This window comes from Bos indicus x Bos taurus, chromosome 10 (assembly GCF_003369695.1).
Source record: "Bos indicus x Bos taurus breed Angus x Brahman F1 hybrid chromosome 10, Bos_hybrid_MaternalHap_v2.0, whole genome shotgun sequence".
Classification (NCBI taxonomy): Eukaryota; Metazoa; Chordata; class Mammalia; order Artiodactyla; family Bovidae; genus Bos; species Bos indicus x Bos taurus.
Window position 1 is genome coordinate 69,037,594 of NC_040085.1, and position 25,666 is coordinate 69,063,259.

A 25,666-nucleotide genomic window follows, 5' to 3' on the forward strand; every position below is an offset into this window, starting at 1 on the left:
TCGCCGACGCCGTCCCCGCTTCGAATACCCTGGATCAGCTGGGGCTGGACCCTGGCACTGAAGAATTGATGCTTTTGAACGGTTGTGTTGGAGAAGACTCTTGAGAGTCCCTTGGACTGCAAGGAAATCCAACCAGTCCATCCTAAAGGAAATTAGTCCTGAATATTCATTGGAAGGACTGATGCTGAAGCCGAAACTCCAGCACTTTGGCCACCTGATGCGAAGAACTGACTCATTGGGAAAGATCCTGATGCTGGGAAAGATTGAAGGTGGGAGGAGAAGGGGACAACAGAGGATGAGATGGTTGGATGGCATCACCAATTCAATGGACATGAGTTTGAGTAAACTCCAGGAGTTGGTGATGGACAGGGAGGCCTGGAATGCTGCAGTCCATGAGGTCACAAAGAGTCGGACACGACTGAGCGACTGAACTGAACTGAATTGATAAAGAAGTCTCATTTTAACAAGACAGTCTCCCAAATAGATATGAATGTATAAAATAAACTTTAATATACAATTGGTAGATATTAGCTTACTTTTTGTGTTGAGAAATATGTCACTATCTTGCCTTGCAAGAATTTATCATGATAAATTCAACAGAAAAATAATAGAATTCTATATCACCAAAACTACCATTTAATGGAAAAATCTGTAATCACTTTTTAAAATCCAGATGCATATCAGGATTATCTTGGAATTTTTTTTTTAAAAATACAAAGCTCAGGTATTACTTTTTTTCTCCAAAATTCCAGATATGTTTCTAATGGGCAGCCATGTTTAAAAACAACTGGACTATATGATGATCTTCTACCTTTATCTAGCTTGTTTCACTTTTTCTATTTCATATTCAATGCTCCCTTAGTTTATATTTTCCAATTGCTCCATCTCTTTTTTTATGTTCTTTTGTAAGGCTTTATCAAGCATAGTAGAAAAGCTTTTGTATACAAATATATAAATAGTATGTATACTATATATATTTTAGAAAACTTATGAATTTTTTCCTCACTAAGAAACTTATGACATTTTGATTCCACTTGTTTGACTTAACATGAATAGAATGTTAGATTTCTAATTTAAACAATAGATATGCAACAAAGTTTTACTGTATAGCACATGGACTTATAGTCAATATTTTATAATAACCTATAATGGAAAATAATCTGAAAAATAACATATGTGTATATGTATAACTGAATCTCCTTGCTGTCACCTGAAATTTGTAAGTCAACTTTACTTCAATAAAATGTATATATTAAGAAAAAAATGATATAGGGCAGAAATCACTGCTTATGAGTAGAGGAACACAAGACATCTTCTTCCACAGGATCTGACTTCAGAGCAGTCTTTATTGCAGTCCTCAGAGCTATGTTCCTTGTGAACTTCCCACCAGGGGACAAATCAGAAGTGAGCAAATAAGACTCAACTGGCCGGTACTGAATCCATCTTACTGTGAAAATCTTAAGAACTGAAATTGTCTAGCCCCATACTTAGCTTGGACACAGAGAATTGAAACCATAATTAGCCATCTATATCGACATGACTTGGTACTATTCGTGTCTTCCTTAGTATGATCTTATTCTTCAGGGCTTCTGCCCAGGCAAATAGTTTTATTATTTATTATAGGAACTACCCAAAGACTCATTAGTTCTTCAGTGGAAAGCATAGACAGTTTAAGCCCTAAGATTTTTTGAACTTTTTGCCTCAAAATCATCACCTTACTGTTTCCACCAATCCTGGACTATGGTATCATCATTCTTAAACCTACCCAATTCTAACAAAGCCTACTCTTCTAAACTTCTCCTGATTTGAAAGATCCACCTTAAATCAAACTTCCAGTTCCCAAAAAGTTCTCTCATTTTCTCAGAAGATACTATCAAATATCTGAGATGCTACCAAATCTTTGCAAGATACTGTTCTCCCATCAAATGGTAAGCAATAAACACAACTCAGCTTTGTCTTATCAATGAATTGTGTTTGTAGTTCTAGCTTTTGATGCTTCATGCCCTACCTAACTTAATACCTATAATGACAATACAGGTATAACTTCAGAGTTCCATAAGAGATAGGCTCAGAATTGTATCAGTCAGGGAACCCTTAAGCTATGTGTCCTTGTCAAGTTATTTATAGCTCATTAAAAGGTCTTCACAGTTCAGATGAAATTTACCCATCAGATAGATAGATAGATAGATAGATATCATGCTGCTGCTGCTAAGTCGCTTCAGTCATGTCCGACTCTGTGCGACCCCATAGACGGCAGCCCACGAGGCTCCCCCGTCCTGGGATTCTCCAGGCAAGAACATTGGAGTGGGTTGCCATTTCCTTCTCCAATGCATGAAAGTGAAAGGTGAAAGTGAAGTCGCTCAGTCGTGTCCAACTATATATGTAAATCATATATATATATAAAATATTACTTTAAATCTAAGTAATATTGCCTAGAAACACAGATAGCATATTTCCTTCATCATTTCCCAGAGGAAGAATGGAAGACAGCTGACCAAAGGTAAAGCTGTCATGCAGGAGAAATGGTTGTTTAACCCTTTATCCACAATGTATAATAAACAAATTTCTTAAGGAAAAAACTCTGATGCTGGGAGGGATTAGGGGCAAGAGGAGAAGGGGACAACAGAGGATGAGATGGCTGGATGGTATGACTGACTTGATGGACGTGAGTCTGGGTGAACTCCCGGAGTTGGTGATGGACAGGGAGGCCTGGCGTGCTGCGATTCATGGGGTCGCAAAGAGTCGGACACGACTGAGCGACTGATCTGATCTGATCTGATCTGAAGGATAAAAAATTTTGTTATAAAGGTAACCATGTTTCCTGTGAGTCAGCATGTGTTATGTGAAACCAGAGATAAAATCACAGTATAAAAAAGAGTAATAAAAAGAGTAAATGGAGTAGGAACGGAAGTTTAGAACTTCCTTCAAAGAAGAATGAAGAAATGATGAATTCTCAGCATAGTGATAATTATTATACAAATAATAAAGAGCAATTTCTAAGCAAGTATCTATGGTTAATTAAGGCAAAATTTTTAAGAGTTATAGTATACATATTGTAATATATTTCACCCTTCTTTGCCTTTATATCAGAATTATTTCCTAATGCTTAACAATAGGAAGCATTTACCATGAATGAAGATCAGTACACATAAAAATTTCTATTTATGTAAGCAACAAAATCAAATAAAGGAATCTCACTGCTGTCCTCTTTGCTTATAACTTCCTATCCTCCCAAAGCTAATTTACTCAGTTAAACAAATTGTTTTGTCTCTGTAGAAAATTAATGCAAAAGAATATATTCCTGGAACATCACCAGTTTTTTTCAAATATAAGAAGGATATCTATCTTTAAACCTTCAAATATAAGAAGGATATCTATCTTTACCCAAACTTGATAACATTCTATGCCACAAATCCCACTTGGAAAAGAATTTAAAAGTTCAATCTACTGCCACTCTGCTCCAATTTGAAATCTGTGGCTGATTCTCATCCATTTCCCAAATCCTTTCCCCATCTCCTCTTTCACACTGACTTCTTTTTTATTCACACTTTTGAATAGTTTGTGCAAAAGTTTTACTCTCAAGCTAGAAGGTAGGTACATTGAGTTCAGTGACTAAGCCTTGTACATCTTTGCATTCATTTGTCCACTATGCTTTGTACACATAGTGGGAGATCCAAGCTTAGAGATCTAAACCCTTTGGTAACCCCTAAACATGTATTGAAAGTTGGTAGGGTAGGACATCTGACTGGAAGATTATTTATAAGAAAATTCATGAAAAGAAACTTATGAATGGAGAGCTGAGCAGAGTAGCCAAAGGATAATGCTAGATTTTCTGAGTGGAGGATTTGGGGTCACAGATAAGGTTGTGTCACAAAGATTGCCCTTGTCCCTGTCTTTTTCATTACTAACATAAATGGTTTATGCCTCATTCACTTCAATAGAAATATATACAGTGTGACAACTATGTTCCAGGAACTTCAAATCCAAGATATTAGGATGATAGAATCTTTGCACTGAAGAAGCATAAGGTCTATTTTTGCACTAAAGAAGCATAAGGTCATTCCACCAGAAATGAGCATGGGGCCTAACCCTCGGTTTCCTAAAGATCTTTATTGTATTTGACCTCTTAACTTGAAGTAAAATTGAAGCATAAAAAACAGGGTCACCCATAAACCTTCCCCTGAGCATACAGATGAAAGATGAGTGTTAGTAAACCACTAATCCAATCCTCAATAAAAAATATAAATGTTTTTATTGTTATTAGAAGCTCTGGGATTATTAGTGGGCTTTCTTAAGTAAAGACCTGGTAGGTAACTAGGACTTAAAATTGCAGCTAAAGTTTTTAAAGCAAGCTACTAAGAAACTAAAAAGAAAAAAAAAGAAAAAACTTAAATAGAGAAAGTCCCATGGAGAAGGTAACATCCTCCCAGAAATAATATATTTCATTACAGACAATAAATGTAATAAAAAAAAAAATAAATAAAAATTAAAAAACCATCCAGAAACATCTTATACTTTTCAGAGTTAAGTAAATTTATCAGCCATAAAGAGAAATGCTATATAAATGATAAAGGGATAAATTCTCCAAGAAGGTATAACAATTTTTGCATGCATCAACCTAACAAAAACTAATAGAACTTCAAGTACAAATGAGATTAATCCACTACTATCTTTACAGACTTCAACATCCCTCTGTCAGAGACAGTCAGATCTAAAAGGCAGGAAACCAGTAAGGACATAGTGGAAGGCAATGGCACTGTCAATCAACAGTCTATTATTGACATCTTTGACTACTTTATACAATAACAGCAAAAAAAATAAGCTGATGTGAAACATTTACCAATATAGACCATATCCTGGGCTATAAAACACACCTTAACAAAATTAAGACAATAGAAATCATACAACAGCTGCTTTGGATCACAGTGAAATTAAACTAGAAATCAATAACAAATATAACTGGAAAATACAAAAAATATATAGAAATTAAACAACACATTTATAAATAAAATATGGATCAGAGAAGAAATATCAAGAAAAATGTATTGAAACTAAAAATACAACTTTTTGTATTTGTGGGATGTAGCAAAGCAGTACTCAGAGGAAAATGTACAGTGTAGAATGCATATATTAAAAAGTAACAAAGAAGTAAAATCAATAACCTAAATTTCTAAGCTTAGCAAACTATAAAAAGAAAAGCAAATTAAATACAAAGTAATAAGAAGAAAAAAACATATTAAAATTAGAGCAAAAATCCATGAAATTGAAAACAGGAAATCAGTAGAGAAGATTAACAAAATTTTAAAAGCTTTTTCTTTGAAAGCATCAATGAAATTGTAAAACCTCTAGCCACACTAACCAAGAAAAAAAGAGGACATAATTACTAATGTGAGAAATGAAAGAGAGGACATCACTACAGATGCTACAGACAATTAAAGTATAACAAGTGCAATAATAATAACTACAACAATAATAGAACAATTTGGACAACTCTGTGCCCATAAATTTGATAATCGAAATGAAATGGATCAATTCCTTGAAAGACACAATCTACCAAAACTCAAATATACACACAAAAGTAATTATTTGAAGAGAACTATATTTATTAAACAAATTGAGTCAATAATTAATAATCTTCCAAAACACATAGCCCCAGAGCCAGATTAACTCGTGAGTGAATTCTACCAAATATTTAAGTAAAAAATTATACCAGTTCTCTACAGTCTCTTCCAGAAAAGAAGCAGAAACAATACTTTCTAACCCAGTTTTAAGAGGCCAGCTTTACTCAAATATCAATACTCAAATACACAAATACAGTATGAGAAAAGAATACTACAAATGAATATCTCTAATACATAGATGCAGAAATCTCAACAAAACACTAGCAAATCAAATCCAACAATATATAGAAATAAGCATACAGTATGGCCAAGTAAGATTTATCCTAGGTATGCATGGCTGGTTCAACAATAAAAAATCAATTAATTTAATCAATACCATCACAGACTAAAGAAGAAAAAGTCATATGTTTATATCAACATATGCAGAAAAGGCATTTGACAAAATGTAGCAATTATTCATCATAAAAAAAGTCTCAAAAAGCTAGCTACAGAGAAGAATTTCTCAACTTGAAAAAGAACATCTACAAAACCCTACAGATTATATCATATCGTTAAAAAAAAAAAGGAAATAACAGGTATACAGATTAGGAAGGGAAAAAAATATCTTTCTTTAGAGATGACATATTAGTCGGACACAGAAAATCCAAACAAACTGACCTGGGGGTGGTGGGGGGGAGGAGGAGTCTGGAACTAATTAGCAATTAAAGGAAGTTTGCAGGATATATGGTCAATATACAAAAGCCAATCACTTTCCTATATACCAACAATGAACAAGTGGAATTTAAAATTTTAAACACGATACATTTATATTAGCATAAAAAACTTAGGTATAAATCTAACAAAATATGTACAGGCGGTATACTAGGAAACCTATGAAACTGATGAAAGAAATCAAAGAACTAAATAAATGGAGCAATAAGCCTTGTTTATGAACAGAAGCATTCAATATTGTGTTGACATCAGTTATTCTAGACTTGATCTAAAGCTACAATGTAATCTCAATCAGAATTCCATCAAGTTGTTTTGTATATATCAATAAACTGATTGTAAAGATTATATGGAGGAATAAAAAATGTGCAAGATAGCCAACACAGTACTGAAGGAGAACAAAGTCAGAGGACAGACACTCAATTTCAATACTTGCTATAAAGCTGTAGTAACCAAGACAGGGTGGTACTGGTGGGAAAAAAAATGAACAATGGATCAGTGGTACAGAATAGAGAGCCTATAAACAGAACCCCATAAATATAGTCAACTTACCTTTGACAAAGGAGCAAAGGAAATACAATAAAGAAAAGATCATTTTTCAACAAATCTTGATAGAACACATGGACAGCCAATGGAAAAAAAAATTAATCTAGTCACAAACCTTATACCCTTCAAAAAATAAAATAAAACAGATCATAGACATAAACATAAAACATAAACTGTAAAGCTCTAAGAAGATAACATGGGAGAGAATCTAGGTGACCTTGAGTAATCATTTTCAGATATACCACCAAAGGTACACTCCATGAAAGAAATAATAAACTTGAATTCACTAAAATTAAAAATGTTTCTCTGTGAAAGATACTGTCAAAATAATGAGAAGACAAGCCACAGACTAGAGGAAAATATTTGCAAAAGACATGTGCAAATAATAAAGGAATATTACCCAAAATATGCAAAGAACTCTTAAAACTCAACAATAATAAAACTAACAACCCCATTAAAAATGAGCAAAAGATCTGAACAGACACTTGACAAAAGGAGATACTCAGATGGCAAATAAGCATATGAAAATATGTTCATATATCACTGTGTGTGCATGCTAAGTCACTTCCGTCATGTCTGACTCTTTGTGACCCCATGGACCATAGCCCAAGCAGACTCCTCTGTCCATGGGATTCTCCAGGCAAGCATCCCGGAATGGGTTGCCATGCCCCTTCAGGAGATCTTCCTGCTTCAGGGATCGAATCCACGTCTCTTACATCTCCTGCTCTGGCAGACAGATTCTTTACCACTAGGACCAACTGGAAAGTCCCCTCATATATCACTAGAAAATTTCAAATTAAAACAAGATATCACAAGTCCTGGAATGGCTAAAATCAAAAACATTAATAATGCCAAAAACTGAATGTGAGTCAATAGGAACTGTCTTTCATTGTTGGTGAAACGCAAAATGGTGTAAACCACTTTGAAAGATAGTTTGGCAGCTTATAACAAAACTAAATATATTTTACATGATCCAACAACCATGCTGTTTGATATTCACCCAAACGAGCTGATAACTTACCCAAAAGGTTTTGCCTACACAAAAACCTACACTCAAAAGTTGATAGCAGCTTTATTCATAATTACCCAAATTTGGGAGCAATCAAAATATCCTTCAGTAGTAGGTGAATGGAAAAATAAACTTGATATGTCCAGACAATGGAATATTATTCAGCACTCAAATTAGCTATCAGCCATGAAAAAACATGGAAGAACCTTAAATATTATTAAGTGAGAGAAGTCAATCTGAAAAGGCTTTCTACTGTAGGAGTCCAACTATATGACATTCTGGAAAATGCAAAACTATAGAGATAGTAAAAAGGATCAGTGGTTGCTAGAGGTTAGGAGGAAGAAGGGATGAAGAGGCAGAGCACAGAGTTTTAGGACAATGACATTACCCTGCATGATACTACAATATGCCCTTATGCATTTGTCAAAATCCATAAAATGCACAGCACCATGAGTGAACCCTACTGTGAACTATGGACTTTGAACAACCTGATGTGTCAATGTCATTTCATTCTGGTGGGGGGTGTTGATAACAGGGAGGTTATGCATGTGTGGGGGCAACCTCTGTTATGGGAAGTCTCTGTAGCTTCTTCTCAATTTTGCTGTGAACCTAAAACAGCTCTTTTAAAAAGTCTTATTATCACACTAATAAGAAAAATCAATAATTATAAGGTGACTTGGCAATATTTCTAAGATTAAAACTAGTAAAACTAAAAACAAATACTATGAAATCCTCTCCTATACCACTCAAACATTATTTTTAATTATCTAAAGGTTTTAATGAAAAAGTAATGATGATCAAATTATATTAAATAGCAATTTCCAATATATCCTTAATGGAGGGCCTGAAATTTCTCAACAGTGACAAAATAAATATATGAATACAATTAGCTTTGATTTCTAATTTTTTGCTTTGATATCTAGATCAGAGATAAAAATTTGCTATATAAACAGATATGCTAAAATGAAATGATGTATGTGCCCATTTTTAATTGGAAGGACTGATGTTGAAGCTGAAACTCCAATACTTTGGCCACCTGATGCGAAGAGCTGACTCATTTGAAAAGACCCTGATGCTGGGAGGGATTGGGGGCAGGAGGAGAAGGGGATGACAGAGGATGAGATGGTTGGATGGCATCACTGACTCGACGGCCATGTATTTGGGTGGACTCCGAGAGTTGGTGATGGACAGGGAGGCCTGGCGTGCTGCGGTTCATGGGGTCACAAAGAGTCAGACACGACTGAGCAACTGAACTGAACTGAACTGAATGTGCCCATTTGACAAGCATAAATCAAGAAAAATTATAATTTAGAAGATGATTTTCTTAAACTTTTCTGGAAATTAAAAATATTTGTAATATTTCCACCTAGCAGTTTCTGGCTCAATCATTCTGTCTCCTGAAACAGTGCATTCGTGATCACTTTTCCAATTTCAGTTTGCTCTACCTTGTTTATTGTGTTTGCCACTAATACCACTCATTGTCCCCTGAATTCCCCAAGTATCATGTTTCCTAATTCCATTTAGTCTACCAAACTGTTTGTCACCTGCAGCTGCCCCATATTTCTATGATGTCTTATCAGTCAGTTCCTCCTAACCTCCCAGAAATCAAGCTCCCTGGACCTCCCAGAGCTGTGTTCAAATACTACAAAGGAGTTTGGTTTGATTCCTTAGTTCCTTGTGATAATGTCTTTTACCCCCATTATATTATCTAGGAAATTGACATTATTTCTTTTCAAACAGAATTCTTTCTTTCAATGGACACTATCTTCCCAGCCTCACAGTTCTCTTAAAGAATGACATATCCACTTCGTGAATTCCTAGTAAATCAAGTTGTCTTCAGAAAGCATATCATCTGAGACGCTCTTTAATATGAAAATGTCATTACATCCTAAATTATTTTGTACCGTATCATGTTAAAGGAGTAAGCTATGATCTTCAGACTCATATTCTCCTATTCCCAAGCTACCAGTAGCTCAATTCCTCATTTTTAAGTTCTATTTTGTTTTATGTCCTTGTACAATCTACTAAAACCTTACTAACACTTTATTGCTTCAGGTTGGTGAGTCACCAATGTGCAGTAAGCAGTGAAGAACTGCCAAGGAGATGGAACACATTCCTAACCACCACAGGGCTTGTCACCAAGCTGAGGAAATAGACACACACAAGCAAAACAATAATATCCCCTCAAACATGCACAATTCTACAAACAAAAATCATATCTGTTTTTCCATTGACTCTTTAAAAACATCTTGTGAAGTAAAAAAGTCAAGCATCCCTTCCCCCCTTTTTTTTTTTTAACAGATATGGAAACTGAAATCTATAGTCACCATCCCAAAGGCTCACAATAAACCAAGTCCTAAAGAAGCCACCCAATAATTGAAAGAGAAACTTGAAAAAAATGTGGAACCAAAATGTAAAACAACACTAGTTTGAAAAATGAGAAGGCAAACAGAGGCCAACGATTTATTTAGAAGGGCAAAGATACTTATAAGTCAAATACTGAAGATAAAAATATTAAGAGCAATCGATGAATACAAAAACTTCCAATCTATTAGAGGGAATCCAGAAGATTTTTAAAATTCAGTCATTCCAAAAAATGGCAGAAAAGAAGAATAAAGTAGAAAAGAGAGAAAAAAGTGACTAAAACACATTTCAGAGTGGAAAATAAGATGCTCTACCTAAAGCAAAAAGTAATTAATTACAGTAAATGTAAACAGACTAGTTACTGGGAAATGTAAACTTCCCAGTTAGAGAAACTCTCAGAATGTATAGACTATTTACAAAAGATACAACTAGAGTATAACGATCTAGAATGATGAAAAGTTAAATGCTAGAAATACATATCGGAGAACGCAATGGCACCCCACTCCAGTACTCTTGCCTGGAAAATCCCATGGACGAAGGAGCCTGGTAGGCTGCAGTCCACGGGATCGCTAAGAGTCAGACACGACTGAATGACTTCACTTTCACTTTTCACTTTCATGCATTGGAGAAGGAAATGGCAACCCACTCCAGTGTTCTTGCCTGGAGAATCCCAGGGACAGGGGAGCCTTGTGGGCTGCCGTCTCTGGGGTCGCACAGAGTCGGACACGACTGAAGCAACTTAGCAGCAGCAGTAGAAATACATATATCAAGTAATATACATATGCTAGTTTAGCTGTTAGTATCAGGCCAAGCAAACTTTAAGGGGAAAATAAAGGCATTATTAGTTACAAGAAAAGTTGGAAAATAATGTTGAGAAAATTTTCCAGAAAGTATAGCAAAAAGATAAAGGATTGGAAAATAAGGAAAGAGGGGGGAAAAATTAGAAAAGTCTAGTAGGTATTAGAATAAAAGGAATTTCAACAAGAGAGAGAAAAGAGAAGAGCAGGAAAGGAGATGGAGAAAAATCATAAGAAAAAAAACTGAAACAGAAGACATGCTTTTCCAGATTGAAAAAGACTACCCAGACAGTGCCCAGCAAAATGGATGAAAATGGACTAACAATAAAGCATAGTACTGGAAAGATTCAGAATCCTAGATAGAGAAGATATATCAAATTTCCAGAAAGAGAAAATAGGTCACGATGCCTCAAAGTTTCTTACGAGAATTATTAGAAAGTAGACTGTAATGTTACCACGCCCTTCAAAATCTGAGGATAAATTATCAATGGCCTAGAATATTACAGACAGTCAAACTATCCATCAGGTGGGAGAGTAGGATGACGAGAGATCTGTTTAAGAAAATGATGTTGATAGGATATTGCTTGCATCGATGCAAGGAAAGGAGCTTTAGACAATTGGCATAGAGTTTAATGGTTGAGTGAGTGATGAGTACATAAAAGAAAGCAAATGATAAAACCAGACAATTATCAACTCTCAGGAAAATGGAAAGTGCAGAAGAGGAAAAGTAATCACAATGTATTGAAGGTTCAGTTATAAATGAGCTTCCCTTATAGCTCAGCTGGTAAAGAATCTGCCTGCAATGAGGGAAACATGGGTTCAGTCCCTGGGTTGGAAAGATCCCCTGGAGAAGGGAAAGGCTACCCACTCCAGTATTCTGGCCTGCAGAATTCCATGGACAGTATAGTCCATGGGGTCACAAAGAGTCAAACACAACTGAGCAACTTTTACTTTCACTTTCAGTCATAAATAGCATATTTGTAGACATAATGATATAAACACTATTTATGGAAACAAAAGGATGATATATCTATACTGTGAGAATGAGGTGATGGAAATAAGTGCATGGATACAGTGAGGGCAGGAGAAAGAGGCTGAAACCTCCAATTTGAGTCAAAGACAAGTCCCAAAACTAAAAAACCAAAAGGAGTAAGTACACAGTCTTGCTCTTTGGTGATGGAAGCAAATATAAAAGAATCCCCTAAACAATCTGAAAGTGGTTGCCTCTAGGGTCTTCTCTTTTAAAAAATTAGATATTGCCAATCATTCTTCATGTAAGTTTTACCAGTATTCCCTTGAGCAATGTATAAGAGATTTCACACCATCACTGTATCAATTCAGATCCCTTACCGAGTGATGCCAAGTCAGGGTTAGATATGCAAGACTTTCACTGAGATAAATGCCTATGAAGGAGAAATGAGGGAGGAGTCTTCAGACCACGATGCATGTCTGAAACCTATGAAGATGGAAGGAAGAATTGTGTAGAAAGAGCCTCAATCACAGCACAGGTAAATGGGGAGTTCCAGGGCAAAAGTTGCTCAGCAGAGGAGTTCTTCATTGAGCAGGAGTAGACTAATTACAATATTGGTGGTGGTGGTTTAGTTGCTAAGTCATGTCTGACTCTTTGAAACTCCACGGACTGTAGCCAGGCTCTTCTGTTCATGGGATTTTCCAGGCGAGAATACTAAATTGCCACTTCCTTCTCCAGGGAATCTTCCCGACCCAGGGATCAAACTCACGTCTCCTGCTTGGCAAGTGGATTCTTTACCACTGAGCCACCTGATAAGCCCAATCATAATATTACCACTATTCTTAGTCATTGGTTGAATGTAGCCTTGGGGAAACAGCTTTGAACTGTGACCTGCAGCAGATCAGAAAGCCACAGCAAGTGTCAGTCAACTGTATTCAGTGGTATATTGCTAAATGATTAACAACTAATGCCATAGAAAGGTTTTTTTTAAGCCTTTATTCATAGCATTTGCCATTTTAAGGGTGTAAATACTCCCATCGTGGCCAGTTTCAAGCTACCAGGGTGACAGTGTGATATCACTGAATGCTGGGTTTGAAAGGGATGCTAAAGAATGTCTTTTCCAAACCAGGAGCCACTTCCAGGAAGCCCCTACCTGTGCTTCATGCAACAGGTTTCCATGAAGGGAGATCTGAGCAGTACACATTCTCAGACACCATATTCTCCAACCCAGTGTATGTGATAACTGATGGTATGTCAGTATAGTCTATAAGTTTACTTTGCATTTTCCTTAATATTAATAAGTCTGAGGATATTGGCATATATTTATATAGTATATTAGATGCTTTTATTATTATGCAATCTAATTTATTTTCTTTTCTGTGAACTAAACCAATCTTTTGATTATTTGTATTAAAATCTTTATGCCAATGTTCTAAATAATAGAAATCCTAATGCATTGATCTTAATATATTAATCTATTTAGTAAGTGAACATATAAATACTACTTACTATCTTCTTATCATAAGATCAGCATTTTCAAAATTAATCCCTATCAATACTTCCAGAAGGGAAATAAGATAGAAATATACCTTAAAAACTTGATGTAGGTGGAATTTTAAAAAATAAATAAAAATAAAATTAGAAACAAATTACTATGATTCTTTTTTCCTTGAATTTTTAAATTAATAGTTATGTGTATAGCATCAAAATACAATGTCTATATTAAACTTTCTGGAAATATTTTTGGTATCATTAAAGTTGATTCAATGCAGAAATCTTTACGGAAAAAGATCCTGAAGAAAAATTGCAATCTACCTCCCAACACACACAGAATGACAACAATGTAGCAGAGAATTTTCTATCTGAACAGTCTATGAGGACAGAGTAGAATCTTTAGGGAAATTAAGTTTGTAATTATTATTATGAACACATTTTAAAAACAGATACATTCTATATTGATTCACTTATATACATCCTTGGTATAGCAAGTTGAAAATCATTCACAACTAAGTTAGAAATGAAGAAGCCTTGGATGAAATGGTCATTAAAACATTACATATGTTTTAAAATTTCTAGTTGTGCAGATGACACTGAATAAGCAAAATCTTGAATTAGACCAGATATCAGAATTCATCTAATACAGTCTTTAACCACAAATGATTAGGCAAAACTTAAAGCAAAAACTATTAAAAAAAAAAAAAGAAAGAAACCAAAAAGGTAAAACTTCAAGAATTTCTCTACCATAAAAGCGTCCTGGATCTTTTTGTTAACACAAGTACTGCTACCTATGTATCTGGAGGGGAGGAGTCAAAACATTTGTGGGTGCACAGAGCTTTAAACTGCTACTGTTTTCCCCAAAAAATACATATATTGCATTATCTTTCAATCAACTGTCCAGTTCATAAACCATATTTGACTTCAAAGGCTGTGGCTTTTCTTCTCCTCTTTCAAACACAACCTCCAACCACAGCCATTTCCTAGTATTTTCAACCAGAAATTTTTTAAAGATTGAATAAAAATTATAAAGTAATAAAATATGATCACTTATGGCAGGTATTTAGTAGGATGAAGGTTGAAAGTGGTGACTATAAAGAAGTTTAGGTTATTTATAAACTCCTTTTATCCTAATTTTCTCAAAATGTGATTAAAGTACCAAAAAAATAAAAACAGAAAAGAAACTTACCTCATCCACATTTTCAAAGGCATTGATGATGTCATAAGGTAAACAAGACAACAGATCGATCACAAACCAAGTTTTCAGATAGTTCATCCTTATCAACTTGGGGTCAGAAATAACCTCTCCACCAGGTCCCACAAAGGTTGTGTGAAAATTTAAAACAATGTCAACCAGAAAAATAACGTCCACCACACTGTCCAGCACCAGCCAGGCTATGTTGTTCTGCTTCGTTTTGAAGGAGACGTTGTAAGGAACCATAATGGCGGTGTAGAAGGTAAGAATTAAAATCACCCAATCCCAAGTTGTTTTAAAAGCACAATAGTGTAAAATAATGTGTGGTGGCGTCTTTGGCGCTTCTTGCTTATACTGAGGAAGGATATCTGATCCCAGCTGAAGAACCTAAAAGAGACAAAATGCATTTATAAGTGACCCGGACGTCTCTGCAAAGTTAGTAATGAATGCAAATTTTCTGGCAGACAAACCACTGGTTTCAAAGCCAGCCATGCTTTGTAATTATATCTCTTCTCCTGAGTTGTATCAAGGTTTGTCCAAAGTCACTGCAAATCCAATCACTCTATCAAAGTTGATTTGTCTGCCATTCCCTCTGACTTCCTCTCCTGTGGCCAACTCATTCAGAAACTGGTGCCCACACATGGAGGGCAGAAAGAGACCAAAGAAAGGCAGACCACGCCAGATCAGCAGGTGGAAGTTTTCATAGGCAAGGGAACTTACAAGGTTTCATTGGGTGGCCACAAAACCAGAGGTTTCAGAACCCATCCACCAAATCTTAAAAGTTTATACAGAGGTTTAACTGGCTTCAGTCACGTATACAGTCCAGATGTTCTCGACCACAGCTAACTCTCTCAAGCTTGTATCCTTGAAAATGGCTCCCACAATGGGCATGGTGGGCAGAAAGTACATTTCAAGGACAAGGGAGGGGGTGAGGAGCTTCCAGTTTCCTGGGTCCAGCTCAAGGAACACCTGGCAGTCCCATCCTCTTGATGACCTCCTCCAACACCAACACTGATCCACAGCACTGCTGGACATCCACTACTGGAAGTGCCTTCTGCACATTCACTGGGCAGAAGTGCCTAGAATCACACATCTCACAGACTGGCCAGCTGCTATTTGCAGGGCTCACCATTACCCATTCTTTACATATTTGGGATTTGAAGAAGCATAACTTTGATTCTAAAGGCTTTGCTGAACCTCAGGGCCCCACTTTTGGTGATCTTGCTGTTGCATGGGACTCAACCAGGGCCCTAATGACAGGCACAGCAGTATCAGAGCTATAAATGTTATAGCCTGCTTTCCCCTGCTTCCCTTTCAATCAGATTTAAAGAATATTGGATTTCCTGCCCAGATACAAATTTCCTTTAGAAAAAAATTCTAAATACTCAGGTTTGTATCTCCATACCTTTTTGACAAATTGACAATTTTCCATGCAAGTTTATATGAACCCTGACTTATTCTGATTAGGTCTCATTAAAGAGACACTGAGAAAAAGCAGATGGCAGTGCAAGAGCAGAGGTCTGGGCAACCCTGGGAAAAGGCAACAGACACAGGACTTAGCACTTCTGTCCAGAACCTGGAACATGGACATTGTGAAAAGGAGTTGAAAAAGCAGGTTGAAGACCTCTGCTTCATGCCACCAATGAAGCTATAACTGAGTAAACCTGTGTATTAAGGAGTTTGTAAGTGGGACTTTGATGAACAATATTTTCAGCAGCTTTACCATCTTATACATTCAACTATTCAGTGTCCCTAAGACTAACGGGACCGAGAAAGTAGGAGTCAACAAGTTCAAATTATAAAATAATAAATGCACTAAATTTATGTCAATGCACAAATAGATGTAAACAAAAATACCTCTTGGCCTGTAATTTATATGCAACATAGCAAAATAAGTAAACTAGCATTTTTTGAAGTTTGAGACTTATCCTGAAGTCTCTCATATGTACAACTTACACAACTGAAAACTAAGCATATAATATAATCATTGCTATTTTGAAACATGAAAGAATCACTGATATTCTCTTTAGGTGTATATTATAATTATTGTTTTAAGCTTGGGAGTTATAAGAATTATTTATAAAGATTTTTACATATTTATGCTCATTATCAGTACCCCAGTAATGCTTTTTCCATGAGATCTTAAATTACTTAGCAACAAATTATCCTGCAGGTAGATTAAGTTTCATGTTGAGACACAGAATTACATATAAAGACTCCTACAGAATCATGGCTTCTCCTTCACCTTTCAACCACAGATCTATTCATTCCAACATCACTGTGTTAAACATGAAAATTTCCTTCATACTCAATGTTAGTATTATACCATCTGTATTTACACACTCTGTAGTTTGAGCACAAAGAAACACACTTAGAAAATAAACTCAGTGCCAGGTTGCATTAGGACCTTTACGGGCAGTCAGTACTTTTGCCTTTCCGGACCCCTTCCTCCTTAAAAATAATAAAATAAAAATTATACTTTATTTAATATTTTTATATTTATTTAAATATAAGTACAACATAAATGTATAAGTTTTATTTAAAATTACATTTTAAATAAAAATATAGTTTGTTTAAAATTTATATTTTTATTTAAAGTTATATTTTTATTTTAACAGCGTTATTACAAAGATGAACATTTAATTATTTATTTTTTTACCTAAAAGTTCATTTTTTTCCTTCAACTGCTAGTAGAAATTCAGGCATCCTGGTGGACCCCTAAAAGTGTTATTGGTGCTACACTCTGTGCTAATAGACAAATTGGTCCCACTCAGCACCCTGGAATAATATAAGGTGTCTCCTCTAGAGATGAACTCACTCTTGAGTTCAGTATTTCCTAAATCTGGCTACAAACTAGAATCATCTAGAGAAGTTGTTAAAAATACAGTTATACTCATGCTTAGACCCCTATGCCAGAAAATAATTAAATTCATTTTGTGTATTAAATTAAATCCAGAGAATCTGTACTTTCAAAATCTTTCCAGGTGATGATAGTGTATGGTTCAAAATAAAAACCCTTGTCTTCTATTTCTTTAAACATTCATAACCCAGCTCTTCAGATGGTGACTTGAATTTTTAAAGCAATCCAAAACTGCTCCAAGAGAAAATGGAGGAGCAGGAAGAGTAGGAGAAGAAAGGCAACACCGACAAAGCAAGGCATGGGACACCCCACGTGCTTCAGTTTGATGTTTCTCCTATGTAGAGCACTGCTTTAATCTCAGCCCCGTCACTGGGGCTTTTCTATAAAGCAGTGAGTAACGATTGTTTGCTTTATTTCATTTGTACTTTCAGGAGCAGTAAGCCTTGGATAGATGGGGATGAAATCACATGTCCTGATGTATTTTTGTACTGATACAGACACATTCTTTCTCTCTGAATATCGGGAGCACACTGACTCTAAAGGAGTCAGAACCACAGCTGCAAGTGGAAGCTGAATTCAATCAGTAGAATGTCAGAGCATGTTGAAAACTGATGAATTGCCTACACAGACACCAGAATCCTTGAAACTGGGGATCAGCTCTAAATTTAGGAGGCCTAGTGGAAATAGGATAAAATGTATATGTGTTGGGAAAAGTGAAAGGGCCTGAAATTTAACAGCAAATCAAATACTCAAGCTGAGCAAATTACATGATTCTGACTACAACTGAAAAAATTGTCTTTCTGCTAACTTGGTGCCTCTTTTCAGTCAGTCTTTGAAAACCTAAGAGTACACATAGACTAAATCTCTGTAGAAAACCTTGTTATTTCCACATGTTCTCTGAAATCAAGGCCTAAGATCTGACATAAAGCAGTTTTGTATCTGAATCAGCCTTATAAATTAGGGATGACTGATAAAGAACAATAACCAAAAGGCAAAGCAAAGAAAGAAAAAAATCAGATGGGAAGAAACAGGAATGAAAATTCATCAAGAGTAAAAATGAAAAGTGATGAGCTGTCCAGGGGATAGGAACTCTCCATTTGAGGTAGAGGAAAAAACCATCTTCAGTGATTTGGAGTGCTAAGGTAGAAATTTTTCCTCTCTATAGTCTCTTTCCTCATGTTCTTGCCCAGTTGTATTAACAAAGAAAGAAAAACTGAATAGGGTGTAGTTAAGACCTAGAAAGAGTCATGACCAAAAAAATCAGTAGTCACAGAAACAAGCTCCTACACTTTACCTTGACTTATAGAAAGAAACGAACAACCAAAGGCAGAAAAGAAAGTAGCTTCAAAATCAAGTAGTACTTAATAAAAAACACTATATTAAAAAGGAAGTTGTATCTGAGTGCATTAAATCTTGTGTTAACTGCATATTATCTTTTTTTTAAATTTTATTTTATTTTTAAACTTTACATAATTGTATTAGTTTTGCCAAATATCAAAATGAATCCATCACAAGTATACATGTGCTCCCCATCCTGAACCCTCCCCCCTCCTCCCTCCCCATACCATCCCTCTGGGTCGTCCCAGTGCACCAGCCCCAAGCATCCAGTATCGTGCATCGAACCTGGACTGGCATCTCGTTTCATACATGATATTTTACATGTTTCAATGCCATTCTCCCAAATCTTCCCACCCTCTCCCTCTCCCACAGAGTCCATAAGACTGTTCCATACATCAGTGTCTCTTTTGCTGTCTCATACACAGGGTTATTGTTATCATCTTTCTAAATTCCATATATATGCGTTAGTATACTGTATTGGTGTTTTTCCTTCTGGCTTACTTCACTCTGTATAATAGGCTCCAGTTTCATCCACCTCATTAGAACTGATTCAAATGTATTCTTTTTAATGGCTGAGTAATACTCCATTGTGTATATGTACCACAGCTTTCTTATCCATTCATCTGCTGATGGACATCTAGGTTGCTCCCATGTCCTGGCTATTATAAACAGTGCTGCGATGAACACTGGGGTACACGTGTCTCTTTCCCTTCTGGTTTCCTCAGTGTGTATGCCCAGCAGTGGGATTGCTGGATCATAAGGCAGTTCTATTTCCAGTTTTTTAAGGAATCTCCACACTGTTCTCCATAGTGGCTGTACTAGTTTGCATTCCCACCAACAGTGTAAGAGCGTTCCCTTTTCTCCACACCCTCTCCAACATTTATTATTTGTAGACTTTTGGATCGCAGCCATTCTGACTGGTGTGAAATGGTACCTCATAGTGGTCTTGATTTGCATTTCTCTGATAATGAGTGATGTTGAGCATCTTTTCATGTGTTTGTTAGCCATCTGTATGTCTTCTTTGGAGAAATGTCTATTTAGTTCTTTGGCCCATTTTTTGATTGGGTCATTTATTTTTCTGGAGTTGAGCTGTAGGAGTTGCTTGTATATTTTTGAGATTAGCTGTTTGTCAGTTGCTTCATTTGCTATTATTTTCTCCCATTCTGAAGGCTGTCTTTTCACCTTGCTGATAGTTTCCTTTGATGTGCAGAAGCTTTTAAGGTTAATTAGGTCCCATTTGTTTATTTTTGCTTTTATTTCCGATATTCTGGGAGGTGGGTCATAGAGGATCCTGCTGTGATGTATGTCAGAGAGTGTTTTGCCTATGTTCTCCTCTAGGAGTTTTATAGTTTCTGGTCTTATGTTTAGATCTTTAATCCATTTTGAGTTTATTTTTGTGTATGGTGTTAGAAAGTGCTCTAGTTTCATTCTTTTACAAGTGGTTGACCAGATTTCCCAGCACCACTTGTTAAAGAGATTGTCTTTAACCCATTGTATATTCTTGCCTCCTTTGTCAAAGATAAGGTGTCCATATGTGCATGGATTTATCTCTGGGCTTTCTATTTTGTTCCATTGATCTATATTTCTGTCTTTGTGCCAGTACCATACTGTCTTGATAACTGTGGCTTTGTAGTAGAGCCTGAAGTCAGGTAGGTTGGTACCTCCAGTTCCATTCTTCTTTCTCAAGATCGCTTTGGCTATTTGAGGTTTTTTGTATTTCCATACAAATTGTGAAATTATTTGTTCTAGCTCTGTGAAGAATACTGTTGGTAGCTTGATAGGGATTGCATTGAATCTATAAATTGCTTTGGGTAGTATACTCATTTTCACTATATTGATTCTTTCAATCCATGAACATGGCATATTTCTCCATCTATTAGTGTCCTCTTTGATTTCTTTCACCAGTGTTTTATAGTTTTCTATATATAGGTCTTTAGTTTCTTTAGGTAGATATATTCCTAAGTATTTTATTCTTTCTGTTGCAATGGTGAATGGAATTGTTTCCTTAATTTCTCTTTCAGTTTTCTCATTATTAGTGTATAGGAATGCAAGGGATTTCTGTGTGTTGATTTTATATCCTGCAACTTTACTATAGTCATTGATTATTTCTAGTAATTTTCTGGTGGAATCTTTAGGGTTTTCTATGTAGAGGATCATGTCATCTGCAAATAGTGAGAGTTTTACTTCTTCTTTTCCAATTTGGATTCCTTTTATTTCTTTTTCTGCTCTGATTGCTGTGGCCAAAACTTCCAAAACTATGTTGAATAGTAAAGGTGAAAGTGGGCACCCTTGTCTTGTTCCTGACTTTAGAGGAAATGCTTTCAATTTTTCACCATTGAGGATAATGTTTGCTGTGGGTTTGTCATATATAGCTTTTATTATGTTGAGGTATGTTCCTTCTATTCCTGCTTTCTGGAGAGTTTTTATCATAAATGGGTGTTGAATTTTGTCAAAGGCTTTCTCTGCATCTATTGAGATAATCATATGGTTTTTATTTTTCAATTTGTTAATGTGGTGTATTACATTGATTGATTTGCAGATATTGAAAAATCCTTGCATCTTTTAAAATATTATGATGACTATTATCATTTAACATTTGATATATTAATGTCTTACTTGGGTTTTTAAAAACATTTCTACACATCAAAGTATTACTCTCTCCTCAGAGGTACCAGAAAATCAAACACATCACCCTGTTAGCTATGTTCCAAGAAAAACTTCAGAACTCTCCCAATTTGAAGAATATACTTTGCTCCCTAACTTTCTCCAAATGAAATTTAGTATCTGCAACAAGTTAAGAAAGTTACTCTGGAGAAATTCAGCTAAACTTTCACCAGCAAAACAAGCTGATGAACTTACATATTTAATTGTATCTTTCTCTTCCTTGGTTAGTTACCTCAGAATATTTTTGTGAGTGCTGAGTAAGTGCTTAGCACAGTTTTGGTAACTTGATTAGCTATTTTGTCATCTTTTGTACCAGTAAGACACAAGACGATTGTGTAAAACATGTCAACAGCAAAATTTCTAGCTGCCTTGGAGTTCTGTCCTCATTCCTTTTCTCTTTGGTTTCAGTACACTCTGTATGGGTAACATCACCCAGTCCTCTGACTTTAACAGCCAAATCTGTGAGGATGATAGCAAAGCCTGTAACTCAAACACAGATACCCCTTGAGAGGCAGACCCATAAATCCCACTTCCTTTTAAAGATCTCCACTTGAATTTCCTGTCAGGAACTTCAAACTTAGTATGCCCAAGAGTAAATCTGCTACCGTTGCTCCCAAACCTCCTTTTCTTCCTCTTCTATCTGAGATTTTATTAACCAAGAGTAGCCACCATCTGTAAGTGCTGTACTCAACATGCCAGCAAATTTGGAAAATGTAGCAGTGGCCACAGGACTGGAAAAGGTCAGTCTTCATTCCAATCCCAAAGAAGGGCAATGCCAAAGAATGTTCAAACTATCATACAAGTGCACTTATTTCACATGCTGGTAAGATTATGCTCAACATCCTTCAAGCTAGGCTTTAGCAATACATGAACTTCCAGATATAGCAGCTGGAGTTAGAAAAGGCAGAGGAAACAGAGATCAAATATTTTGCCAATATCCACTGGATCATAGAAAAAGCAAGAGAATTCCAGAAAAACATCTACTTCTGCTTCATTGACTATGCTAAAGTCTTTGATTGTGTGGATCACAACAAAATATGGGAAATTCTTAAAGAGATGGGAATACCAGACCGCCTTACCTGTCTCCTGATAAACCTATATGCACGTCAAGAAGCAAGAGTTAGAACCAGACATGATACAACTGACTGTTTCAAAATTGGGAAAGGAGTACTACAAGGCTGTATGTTGTCACCCTGCTTATTTAACTTATATTCGGAGTGCATCAGTGAAATGCTGGTCTGGATGAATCATAAGCTGGAATCAAGATTGCCAGGAGAAATACCAACAGCTTCAGATATGTAGATGATACTACCCTAATGGCAGAAAGTAAAGAGGAACTAAAGAGCATCTTGATGAGGGTGAAAGAGGAGAGTGAAACACCTGGCTTAAAACTCAACATTCAAAAAACTAAGATCTTGGCATCCAGTCACATCACTTCATGACAAGGGGAAAAAACGAAAGTAGTGATAGATTTTATCTGGGGGGTCTCCAAGAATCCACCTGCAATGCAGGAGATCCCGGTTTGATTCCTGGGTTGGAAAGATCCCCTGGAGAAGGGAAAGGCTACCCATACCAGTATTCTGGTCTGGAGAATTCCATGGACTGTATAGTTCATGTGGTCACAAAGAGTTGGTCATGACTGAGCGACTTTCACTTTCACTTTCAAAATCCCTGCAGATGGTGACTGTAGCCATGAAATTAAAAGACACTTGCTCCTTGGAAGAAGAACTCTGAAAAACCTAGACAGAATATTAAAACGCAAAGACATCACTTTGCTGACAAAGGTCCATAGAGTCAAATTATGGTTTTTCCAGTAGTCAGGTACAGATGTGAGAGTTGGACCATAAAGACTGAGCACTGAAGAACTGATGCTTTCAAACTGTGGTGTTGGAAAAGACGTGAGAGTCACTTGCTCTGTAAGGAGATCAAACCAGTCAATATTCAAGGAAATCAACCCTGAATATTCATTGGAAGGACTGATGCTGAAGCTCCAATACTTTGTCCAACTGATGTGAAGAACAACTCACCAGAAAGACCCTGATACTGGGAAAGATTGAAGGCTAAAGGAGAAGAGGGAGGCAGAGAAAGAGACAGTTAGATACTATCGCTGACTTAATAGACATGAATTTGGGCAAACTCTGGGAGATAATGAAGGACAGGAAAACTTGCTGTGCTGCAGTCCATAGGATCACAGAGTTGGACACAACTTAGCAACTGAACAACAACAATACTATCTGTCCATCCAGCTGTTCAAGCCAAAAACATAGAGGTGACCTTGACTCATCCCCTTTCTCGCATTCATTTCTAACCCATCAACAAATGTGTTGACTCTAATCTTAGTACATCTGCAATCTGCCCTCTTCTGCTACTGGCTCCCTTGCTTAAGGTCATAGTTGTCCAAGCTGAATTACTACTAGAACCTCTTAACTTGTCTCTCTAGTTACCATTTCAACATAGAGCCACTAGGTCAAACAAGGGTTCTTGACCATTTTTGTGCCATGGGTCTCTTGGGAATCTGGTGACGTCTATGGATGTCAACTTCTTAAAATAATGTTTTCAAATTAATACAGTTAAAACAGGATTACAAATACCATTGAGACCAATCTCCCTTTGTGAGGTTTGTGAAGCACAAATATGACCATGTCATTTCCCTAGCATATGGGACACCATCCACTTCTGTTCACTATATACCACCTTAACCTTTTCTTTCCTACCTGACTTCATCCACATTGAATTCACAGTCAAAGGCACCATACTATCTCATCACTGAGTCTTTGGACATGCTGTCCTCTCTGCCAGGGATCAATTGCTTGGATTGTTATATGAGCAAGAAATGGGCTTCTATTGTGTTAAACTACTTAAGTTGGGGGATATTTATTATAGAAGGTAGCATTACCATAATAAAAACAGTCTTATTGTGTACATATGTGAAGATATACATACATAAGAGAATAAAGTCCAACTTCAACAAATCTCACATACAGTAGTTGATATCACACACCTCCATCTTCTTTGAAACATAACAAAATGTTATTTCTCTCTTACTAACAATTTCACTGGTACTTAAGGATTATTTTGGGAATATATAGAATCTTTAATAACGTTTTCTAAAAGTGTAGTAACTTTAACTTCTGTGGGGAAGGAATGTGAATTTTAAAGTAACGCTCAAAATTCTCCAAGCCAGGCTTCAGCAATATGTGAACCATGAAACTCCTGATGTTCAAGCTGGTTTTAGAAAAGGCAGAGGAACCAGAGATCAAATTGCCAACATCTGCTGGATCATCGAAAAAGCAAGAGAGTTCCAGAAAAACATCTATTTCTGCTTTTTTGACTATGCCAAAGCCTTTGACTATGTGGATCACAACAAACTGTGGAAAAATCTGAAAGCGATGGGAATACCAGACCACCTGATCTACCTCTTGAGAAATTTGTATGCAGGTCAGGAAGCAACAGTTAGAACTGGACACGGAACAACAGACTGGTTCCAAATAAGAAAAGGAGTACGTCAAGGCTGTATATTGTCATCCTGCTTATTTAACTTATATGCAGAGTACATTATGAGAAACGCTGGGCTGGAGGAAGCACAAGATGGAATCAAGATTGCCCGGAGAAATATCAATAACCTCAGATATGCAGATGACATGACCCTTATGGCAGAAAGTGAAGAGGAACTAAAAAGCCTCTTAATCAAAGTGAAAGTGGAGAGTGAAAAAGTTGGCTTAAAGCTCAACATCAGAAAACTAAGATCATGGCATCTGGTCCCATCACTTCATGGGAAATAGATGGGGAAACAGTGGAAACAGTGTCATACTTTATTTTGGGGGGCTCCAAAATCACTACAGATGGTGACTGCAGCCATGAAATTAAAAGACGCTTACTCCTTGGAAGGAAAGTTATGACCAACGTAGATAGCATATTCAAAAGCAGAGACATTACTTTGCCAACAAAGGTTTGTCTAGTCAAGGCTATGGTTTTTCCTGTGGTCATGTATGGATGTGAGAGTTGGACTGTGAAGAAGGCTGAGTGCCGAAGAATTGATGCTTTTGAACTGTGGTATTGGATAAGACTCTTGAGAGTCCCTTGGACTGCAAGGAGATCCA

The 25,666-nt window shown here is 36.3% G+C and overlaps 1 protein-coding gene across 1 annotated transcript in view; it reads right to left on the reverse strand.

Moving 5' to 3' along the window:
- KCNH5 (potassium voltage-gated channel subfamily H member 5) overlaps positions 1–25,666 on the reverse strand; it is a 393,607-nt gene that overhangs the window by 303,119 nt on the left and 64,822 nt on the right. The window contains exon 6 of the mRNA XM_027554270.1: positions 14,699–15,091. Coding sequence (XP_027410071.1) covers positions 14,699–15,091 — 393 coding nt within the window. The remainder of the gene's footprint in view (positions 1–14,698; positions 15,092–25,666) is intronic.